General features: G+C 33.8%; 1 protein-coding gene and 1 long non-coding RNA gene across 3 annotated transcripts; both read right to left on the bottom strand.

The window, feature by feature from the left end:
- Positions 2,247-9,443, bottom strand: LOC109325944 (protein EMSY-LIKE 3-like). 2 transcript variants are annotated; one of them, XM_019558568.1, is made up of 11 exons: positions 9,262-9,443; positions 8,455-8,494; positions 7,992-8,203; positions 7,789-7,898; positions 7,434-7,686; positions 7,072-7,260; positions 6,918-6,986; positions 4,085-4,327; positions 3,931-3,999; positions 3,762-3,825; positions 2,247-2,614 (listed from the first exon to the last, which is right to left on the bottom strand). In XM_019558568.1, the coding sequence occupies exons 2-11, from the start codon at positions 8,465-8,467 to the stop codon at positions 2,565-2,567; spliced, it is 1,272 nt and encodes a 423-aa protein (XP_019414113.1). In that variant the 5' UTR covers positions 8,468-8,494; positions 9,262-9,443; the 3' UTR covers positions 2,247-2,564. The 2 variants fall into 2 exon arrangements, with proteins under 2 accessions (XP_019414113.1, XP_019414112.1); XM_019558567.1 differs by lacking the exon at positions 8,455-8,494 and having other exon boundaries at positions 9,262-9,441.
- LOC109325945 lies at positions 8,749-9,080 on the bottom strand. Its single transcript, XR_002105204.1, has 2 exons — positions 8,961-9,080; positions 8,749-8,846 (listed from the first exon to the last, which is right to left on the bottom strand). It is a non-coding gene; the product is annotated as an uncharacterized LOC109325945 (long non-coding RNA).

The raw sequence follows: 10,384 nt of genomic DNA, 5'->3' as shown, positions 1-10,384 counted from the left end.
GTACCAAAATGTTATCTTATCTCCTCTTTTGGCCAATTAAATTGTGTCATGTCAAATCGAATTTTTTTTAAGTCATTGGTAAGTTATTTCACAAACTTTTAACATTGGTTTTTTTTTATGATATGGCACAATTTAATTTGCTGACATTACACTGCTAATGTTGTTGTTCATTATGAGGATAAATTCTCAGCTAAATATAATGAATATTCTCTGAACAATAGTGAGTTGAATTTTGGAATTGAGAGTTATTATTATAGTTTGAAGAATTTAGTTTGTTAAAAGTTGCAACTTTTTTTCAGAATTAACTTTATAATTGTTGGAGTCATTATATTTTTCTTTCCATTCAATTAAACCAAACATTGAAATCCACCCCCTTTTCCTCCACTTCTTTGAACCAAACATAGGATTAGGAGAGTATCATGTAATTGTAATATGTAAATATTTACCTATGTAAAAAAAATGTGTTTTCAAGTGAAAAAAGTGAATCATTTTTAAAATAAAAAGTAAAAAGGAAAGAAATTTAATATTCAAAACCCAATAAACTATTAAATTTAATAATCAATACATTTGCACCTAGTAGCTTTTCAGTAGCACCTGGTGGTTGTAGACAAGGAAATAAATTGACTTGACACAAATATAGTAGAACAGAAACAACCCCTTCACCCATGGTATGAGCCTAATTCCTCTAACTTGGAATTGACAAGCAAATGGCAGGTAGAAGAGCACAATATAAGCAAAAGACAAAATAAAAAGTACCAAATAATAAGTAAATTCTGATTGCAATAATAATTTATGAGTTTTATATATTGTTATTGTACTATTCGCTATTCATTTTTAATTATCATTAATTTATCAAAAAAGTAATATAAATTAATGGTAAATAAATATTAAGTGTGTATAAATCTGTAAAGACACTGTGATAACTTTTTTCATATGAGAAAAATGAAGTAGAGTTGGAACATGGATAAATTCAATGGACCATCTTATCTCTACCAAACATCGTATAGTCATTTTGACGTGGCAAATAGAAAATACTTGCTTATCCGTTGTCTAGGATTTACAATATTAAATTACTATGTTTGTAACAAATGGAATATGAATAAAGAGGATGAAGTATTTCCTGGTGTGAGAAGATAATTTTTCTTTTTATATCAGTCAAGTAATGACATATGATTATTTTTTATATATTTTAAAAATAAATAAGAAAACAAAAAGTAACGCAATTACATACATTATTCTCATGAATAAATGTGCATTACAAACATTTCTTTCTTTTTTGGAATTTATTTGAGAGGGTTGCTTTCCGGAATCCAATGTTTGACAGCAAAGTTTCAATGCAGTTGTGACAATGACATTATGCAATAACCACTCGTGGGCGCACTGAAGATATAACGATAGAACTTAAAAAAGTAGCATTATGTGTATATTCCACTTTCATATCAAATATTGGCACTTAGACATTTTTTTATATAATAAAGTATTCATCCGTTAGGAATTAATCCATTTTAAAATATATAATTATCAGTTTCAATAAATGTTACTACAAAAAATCAAACATTTGATTTTTTTATCCATTTAGGGATCTAGCGGTGATTTCCCATTTTCTTTCTGCGATAGTATCAAAGCTTGGTATTACTTTGAGTGTGCATATAATTTTATGAATCACCCACAGTTCAATAACTTTCATGTATTTGTGTCTTATACATATTCAATATTAATACTCTCTGATACTTTATCAATATGTACTCATAGCATATCAAAATTATATTTTTAAAAGATTAATAATTTATAATTTGATACTTTTCAGATATTCTCTGATACTTTTAAAATGTTTATATGATACCTTAGACACCCAAAATACCACATAATAACATTGTAAAATATAGAAAAACATAACATAATCAATTAAACAAAAAGAGAAACATAATATGTAATCTAAAGTGGACTTATAACAAGAAAAATAGAACAAAACACATGTATTGCATAAAGAATAAATAGATACATATATATAATGGTGATGATCAATTAAACTAGATTGATCATTGATAATGTCTATAAAATATGTTTTATAGATATCTTTGAAAATTCATAACAATAATTATTATGTTTTATAGATATCTTTGAATATATTTTAAATGCGTACTCCAAACATTTCATATTTTGCATTTTCAAGAAATTGCATATCAACGTATCAGATATGTATCCAATATATCATATCGGTATCTGTGCTTGATCCATAATTGACATAAGATTCTCAAATTGGACACTAATTTGACATATGAAATACAAGAATTTATACACTGGCACACATAAATCACTATGGGATTGGATATTATTATACAAGTATCAGCTGGTCCTAGGTCAACTTTTAATCTCAACAAATAATTTTACTAAACTACAATAATTTCCATCCTACATGATGCCTAATCCACAAGAACCATCCCTAGAACTATGAACTGTTAGAAAGAAATAATATTTATGGAATAATACATGAGAAGTGCAGCATTTTCCAGAAGTATATGCTATGCTTCTGCTCACTATATAAAGTACAACAACTCATCCAATTATTCTCTATCCATTGATTGAGCATGTTTGAAATGGTGGACACCCCCATCTGTTTAAACAATAAGAACATCAGGGAAGTTTGTATAAAAATAGCATTGTGAACCAAGAAACATCAGCTTTAAATTCATTAACATTCAAATAGTGATTTCCACACAAAGTGACAAATTGCATTTTCATGTCTTACTGATTTTCAAAAAGGTGAACATATATCATACATGTAACCAATACCAATACTAATATGATTTGTGTATACCAAAAGAGCAATAACAAGTAACAACCACCAAAACCTTTTTCCATTAAATGAAATTAATTACATGGATCAAACAATGTCATTGTAGTATGTTATAAAACCTCTTCAAAATGACTATTTAGCTAAGTCTTTTTAATGTTTTTCCTAATAATTTATTCCAGTCTCTCTACCTCTAAAGCCAGATTCCATACCAACATAATTTCCCCCACAGGGTCTGTACTGCCACCACACTTGTATCAGATTTACTTTAATATCCATGCTTCATATCTACCATGAGAAAAAAATGTATGCACTAACAGTGTAAAAGTTTATATACTGTCAGTGCATCATCCACCATTTATTTTTAGTTATCGTTGACTTTTTAGAAAAAGTAATACAAATAAAGGATGAATAATGTATTAACTGTGTATAAATCTTTACACTGATAATGTATAGATATTACACTCATCTATCATTACCATTTGGCTATGCTTGTTGGCACATGGGAAGAGAAAACATTGAAATGAAAGTCACTTCACACTTGCTGATATGACAAAAATGAGGAACAATTGAAGGTGGGTGGGCGCAATTCATTTTAATCCAACCCACAAATTTTGGCCCCTACTATTAACGTGAAAGTTAGTTGAAACTTCAAAGTAATTTACCACCATCCACTAAATAACAAGGAATGAAAATTAAAGAACGTTTTGCACTACACTTTCACTTCCCTTTTATGAACATCTCAAATAGATCAGACAACCCCATATTAAATCAATTTTCCTCTCTCACATGAAAATCAAAGCCAATTGCATGTTCATAAATCTTAGGTAGTACCATCCAATTTATTCATGATGAGCACTAAATAGACCCGATAAAATACCAAATAACGTCCTTGGTATTTAATTTAAAAATACTTTCAGAAAGACAACTTAAAGAGTAGGCAAAGAAGTATAAGACCAAGAAGTACCACTTTCACCATCAGAAAGATCAGCAAGTATTGCAATTGCATCGATAAGAGCTTGCTCATGATCCTGTTAAATATAGATTAGGGACACATACACCATTAGCAAGAAGATCAAATCAGTCGGTAGGGAGAAGTACATATAATTGCAGAGGAAATATATCTGTCCGCTTACCTTCAACACTTTCTTGGCATCCTCAATTTCAAGGGGATCAAGATTGTTTGCACTGAATACCCTCTCCACCTGCCAAGACCACCAGAAACTTGAATATATGGAAGGTAAAAACAACCTAATCAAAGAATATTCGGGCTGAACTACTTTTACATACCTCCTTGATTAGTGTGTCTGTGTGAAGTATTTGTATATCATTCGGACCCTTCTTTCCTATGCCATTCTGTGATGATAAAAAATCTTTTCTGGATTGCCCCTTTGGAGCTCCTCTACCTCTTCCAGCTCCTTGAACACTATCACGACCGACAGGTCTGTTCATCCCATGACCAGAGCCTCCAAAAGCCCCACGTTGATTGATTCCGGGATCCTCTCCGACCCATTGGATATCTTTGGGAGATATCTGCAGTTAAAATACTGTATCTGAATTAGCAAACTATATAATGGTTCCTAGTCTGCAGCAGCAAAAAAGTAAGCTATAATAAAACCCTATTCGAAAACATAAACTCAGTAGTGAAAATGAAAGCATATACCACTGAAATTTAATTGCGGTGTTTGTTTAATACATGCCAAAAAAATCAAGGGCTGAAAATATTCAGCACATGGGGTTATTGTCTGATTCGTACTGGTACGAGTACCCATGCAACCTAGTCTGTACTCAGCAACAACCATACTAATATTTATCTTGATACGTGGAATTTTTTTATTATACTGAGTTAATATATTAATTTCTCAATTTTACTTAATTAAATTTAAGCATTTAAATGAAAATCCTGTTATAAATAACAGATTCAATGCTTAATTTTACATCATGAATTCAGGGCAAATCGGTGCTGGAATTCAATTTTACCAAACGCACTGGAACTCCCAATTTAAAGATGGAAGAAAAGTCTTAATTAGAAAAAATACCACTAACAGAACTATGAATAGTGGCTGCTATAGAACCGGAGCGGAGCAAGGCAGAGCCAAAGCTCATCTGGACCCAGAAAGTTATTGCATGGCATTTCCATGTGGCAGCAACCGCAGAAAGGAATAGTAGCCACATTGGTGAGTGGGGGGTGACAACTCTAATATCTCTTGAGTAAGGAATGCCCTAAATTACCCTCACTAAAACCCATCTGGCAGCGCCAAATTAAGTGTTTAAGCCTGTGTCTGGCATGTCATATATAAACAACTAGGTAGTATAAGGAAATACTATCAAGTTATAACAGGTGTTCAGTGAAACCACTTGATATGGTATAACACTATCAGGTCAAATATTTTTATCCCTTTATAACAGAATAACACTATCATCGGAGATTTCCATTCCAATCTAACCCTTAATTGTCATTTCTCATCTTTCTTAGTAAGAAAGGTTACCAATTTCCATTACCATGTACATCCAACCACCACTATTGGGCCACTACCATCACCACACAGCTGCGAAATTGTGACTTGCACCTTTGTGGGTGATGCTCGTTTCCCCTTTTGCTGGAGCTCCAAACACCGCTAGATGAATGTCAAGGATGGACGACCATTGCTGCTACTATACCAGCAAAGTTTATGGTGCTGAGATGCTTTTTATGCAGTTGATGAATAGGGCTCCTGGTTACAAACCATTCGATTACGGTCAGGTGCATGAAAACTAAGACAGGCTCTAGGATCACTTCCATTGGTGAAATCACTACCCTGGCATGAGGCATGGGAGTTGACAACCTTGTGGTGGATTATTGAGTTAGGGTTTGAGTAGTTGCAGAGAAAGCACTAGGGATTACTAGTTAGGGTTTATAGTTGAGACCAGTAGATGAGAATCAGTGGGAAACAAAGTGCCAAAACCCCAACAACAATATTGATATTGACCCAAGAAAGATAAAAAGGTCTGAAGTTGGATCCTAGACCTGATGTTTGTAGAGGAAAAAGAACCCAGATGATAAAGAAGGTTGGATGCCACAAGGAAATACCCGAAAAGCCTAGGTTGAAAGCTGTAAAGAGAGGAAATTACCTCACTGAACTTTGATTAATATCTGAAAGAAGTCTTTTACATCTAAAGAAGACCTTTCATATGCTTCAACATGAGAAGACCTTAAAAAAAAATACAAATAACACAGAAATATACGAAGGTTTTTGATTCGTGGAATTTACCTCATGACTCTTCATGTTCCCACTACAGTTTTTATGAGACAAAATGCACTTATTTGCACTTCATTATGAGACTAGAGTGCTGCAACTATCTGTACATACAAAAATTGAAAGTGTTGCAACTAACTAAACCACTAGCCGCACTTAATTGTTAATTATGAGCTTCTCTTGAATCTGAATTAAATTGATTCCCTTGAATGCTCCTTGGCTCCTTGGTCTGCCATTAAGTCCAGAATCAGTCCATTTAGTGCCCCGTTGACTCTCTCTGACCTTGCTCTTTTAATTGGACCGGTTGGAAAGCCCAAAGTGTTGCTTGTAGTTTGCTTGCTTGCATCACTTGCTTATACTTAATTTGAGATTAGTAGGATCTATTTTTCTTTGATGTCACTGCAGCTTATGACTTTTCATTGTACCTCCATGGATGGATGAAGACTATCCGTGGAAAGAGAATAAAATGGCAAAACCAGGGAAGAAAGGCTAGCTTTTTATTAATATTTTATGTAAAGGGTTGTTACGTCATTGTGAAAGTTCATAAAATCACCTCATTTATACAAGAACCATGAAACAATCTATCATATCCTATCAGGTCTTATACTATCAGCTACATCAAACAGGGTCTAAGTCTCTATCTTGGGGCGATAAAACCTCTTCTGGAACTCTACTCAAACCTATTAAAATACAAATTGTGCTGAACATTTTAGATATATTCTAAATCTTGATAATAAGCCCTAATATGTGACTTTAAGGTTGTTAAATAGGTTCCGAGGATTTTTACAGGCATAGGTTACTAAAGATAAATAAGTGCACAAAATGTGTGGATTATAAGAAAATGCAAGAATTTCACTACAGGAATCAGGATAGAGCATCAGATATACCTCTGATAGATTAACCCATTCCCATGTTTCTTCTGTACTTCCCATGTCATAGACTAGATTATGTCGGCCCTGAAAATTTAGAACAAAAAAAGTAAACATGCCAGCAACTAAGTAATGACAAACAGATTCCTATGTAGTTTGGGGATGTGAATACGTCAGCTGGATTATAGTCGGAGATAACAGCTTCATAGAAGTTATTGTCATCAGGCCATTTTGTCCGAACTCTCCTACCAATCAATGAATGAAATGACGCTCCCTCGGCTCTATTAGGTACCTGATTCCTTCCACCTGGTCCAGAGGAAGGATACTGCTTCATTGAAGAAACACCAGGTGCTATTTGACCCTGAAAATAAAAGAACACAAGGAAGTCGATAGCATTACTGAAACATTGTTACTTTCTTAAGATGGTCAACTATTTCTTTCCTGAGGGGAAGGGGCCAAATACCAAACCCAAGGTCAGTAAAAAAAATATAAACAAAAAAGAGCAAACCAAGTGAAAATCTATTGCTTACTTACAGGTTTATTCTTCTTCCCCTTTGATCCAGGAACAGGTCCTCGTTTTCCAGAAAAAGGAGATGGCTGGTGGGGTGCAGTCACTGTTTGAGGGGGAAAAGGAGGAGAAGGCCCCCCAAAAGATCGTGATGGTACAGATGGTGTAATCTTCTGTTTTTTGCGAGACGCAGAGACTGCCGGAGTGGGATTTGAATCATGAAGAGCTTGACCAGTACTTAGCATACCAGGCTGATGGGCACCTGCCTGCCTCCACTCCCTAATGTCATTATCCAACAAAAGTATCAATTAACAAAACAATAATGCACTTTGTGGAAATTCAATGACAATCTCACTTCTAAAGCATAGAAGAATATCTGACCTTATCCTCCGTATTACATCATCTGCATTAACCCGGCCTAGAAGTTCTCTGTGTTCCTCATTTGATAACCTCAGTTCTTTTCTCAGTTCTGTAATCAAACTTTCTTTCTCCTGAATAAAATACATGTCATACAGCAGTCATTTAAACCTGATCAAACAAACTCAAAGATATTAGATTTGTGGAAACAAAATGATAAAATGTACCCAAGTAATGGCATCAGCTTGAGCTTTAAAGGCTCGTAGCACTGAATCATATGCTTCCTGCTCAAGTTGGTGAATTTGAGTTTCCATATCAATCTCACCATACATCCTTGGGGGGTATGGAAGTGAGCCTACAGCAGATCTTCCGTTCCCAGCAAGACGTCCTCCCCTGGGAATCCTGTTTTGATGTGTTGGTGGAAGATCATCATCAGTTCCTGCAATCATTACAATCAAGTGAATGGATATAACAAGTGAGACTTGATCATGAATCCATGATACAAATATCAACCATATCTTTTCACTGCTTATGCAAAATCAATCTCATGCATAAGAAATGCATTGCATCTTTATATCTGATAGTTCTGTATATTATTAAGGGCTTGTTTGCATAAGCTTTTTCCACACAAAAGAATAATTATTTCACGAGTAAAAACCTATTTTGGTCCCTCGAAATTTCTGTGCGTACCAATTTGGTCCATAAAAATTTGAAAAATCCAAAATGGTCCCTAAGAATATCAAATGTAGGTAAAATTAGTCCATTTTAACATTTTTGTGACTCTTAACCGAGACTATTTTGACTCGCATTCGTGATCTTTAAGTACTAGTTTGGATTATATTTTTTCGGGGATAAGGACCAAAATGGATATTCACTCTTATCTCAATAATAATATTAAAAAATCTGAGCTCTGACACTTGCAAATTAGTTTGGATGGACTTTTACAAAAAAAAAATGTAGAAGCTGTAAAACCAGATTTTTTTTATAAGCTACATTCTCAGCTTCTCCAAAAAATCACATTTGTATAATCACTTTCATAAGCCTAAACAAAGCGGCCCTAACTATACAATATCAACTATATCCTCACTTAATATTTACTAAATCCCAAGTCTTTTGTAATAAACCAATATAGTACTTGTTTTAGGTAACTAAGATTATTCTTCCTGTAACTTAAACTAAATAATTAAATCTAACACATGGAATAGAGGGAGTACTCCTTCATGCATGAATTCATTATTGAAGCTTGAAAGTTAAGAAACTAAACATGAAATTGAAACTTAAAAGTTTCAAATAGAATAGTTCTAATTGAAAGAGAAACCCTAACACTGAACAAATGAGTTGAAAGAGAAACCCTAACACTGAACAAATGAGTTGAAAGAGAAACCCTAACACTGAACAAATGAGTTGAAAGAGAAACCCTAACACTGAACAAATGAGTTGAAAGAGAAACAAGTTGTAATAATAAATAATGATGAGAAATGGAAGTGGAAGAGTTACCGCTACTATCGTAGGGTTCGTACTCCATAGCCAGTTTGAAGATCCACGAATGAGATAAGGGGCGGAATCAGGTGCAGGCGAGTGCAGCAACCGAAGATGATGAAGAAGAAGTGGAGAGAGGTTTGTGTTGTGTTGGTGGGAAGAGAGAGATTCAGATATTTAATTAATAATTAATTAAAACTAAAATAAAATACACGATGGTCGGAAATGAAGTGTATTTGAGAATTTGAAGATGAAAAATTATACTCAGGCTACTATTTCCTTTGCGAGTTAGTTAGGTTTTGTAACGAAAAAAAAAGGTTTTTGAGGCATTAAATAATGGTTTTGAATAGAATGGCAAAACGGGCCGTCCGACTCGTTTAGTCGTGCCCGCAAATGTTCATAAAAATTTAAACGGACACGGGCATGTCCACATTAGTTTAACGGACAAAATTCAATGCCCTACCCGTTTTGAAACGGGCTTGCGGGTGGCCCGCAGATATTGTTAAATAATTAAAAAAATTATATAATAAATGAAATGAAATTAAATAAAGTAGTTGAAGATAAAAAATTAACAAATTTTTGTGATATTTTATATGAAGTTTAACAAATTACATTAAATTACAATTTTTTCAGGGAATAAAAATCACATTACATCATAACTTATTTAAAATTTTCTTATTTTTTCTTAAATTATATTTATGGGCCACCTGCATGCCCAACGGAAATGCCCGCAAACTTAGCGGGCAAAAATGACAAATGGACAAAAAATACATGCTCTGCCCGCAAAGAAATGCGGGCAGTACCCATTTTGCCATGTATAGTTTTGAAGTCTTACTTTATCTATTTTTTCTTCCCCAAAATTTAATTTACAAATAGACCTTAAAAGAATATGCTTCCTCCATGTGAAATCTTAGCTCAATTTAGAAATTTTTTGGTGAAAGCATTATGCCTTGCATATGCTAAGTAACTTTCTCGCACCCATCAATTGAAGGAGGTGCGCCTAGCGCCAATATGTGCACTCAACGTAAGGCGGTGTGTTGAGCATAAGAACTATAATTCAGACACTATTAAATGGGTTTAACTTGAGTTTGTAGATGAGACATCAAATAGGAATGCTTTCTACTTAATTTCTTTTAGTTCC

The sequence above is a fragment of the Lupinus angustifolius genome, chromosome LG13 (genome assembly GCF_001865875.1).
Source record: "Lupinus angustifolius cultivar Tanjil chromosome LG13, LupAngTanjil_v1.0, whole genome shotgun sequence".
NCBI classification, from domain to species: Eukaryota; Viridiplantae; Streptophyta; class Magnoliopsida; order Fabales; family Fabaceae; genus Lupinus; species Lupinus angustifolius.
Note: the sequence above shows the minus strand (reverse complement) of the source record. Positions and strands in the feature narration are given on the sequence as shown.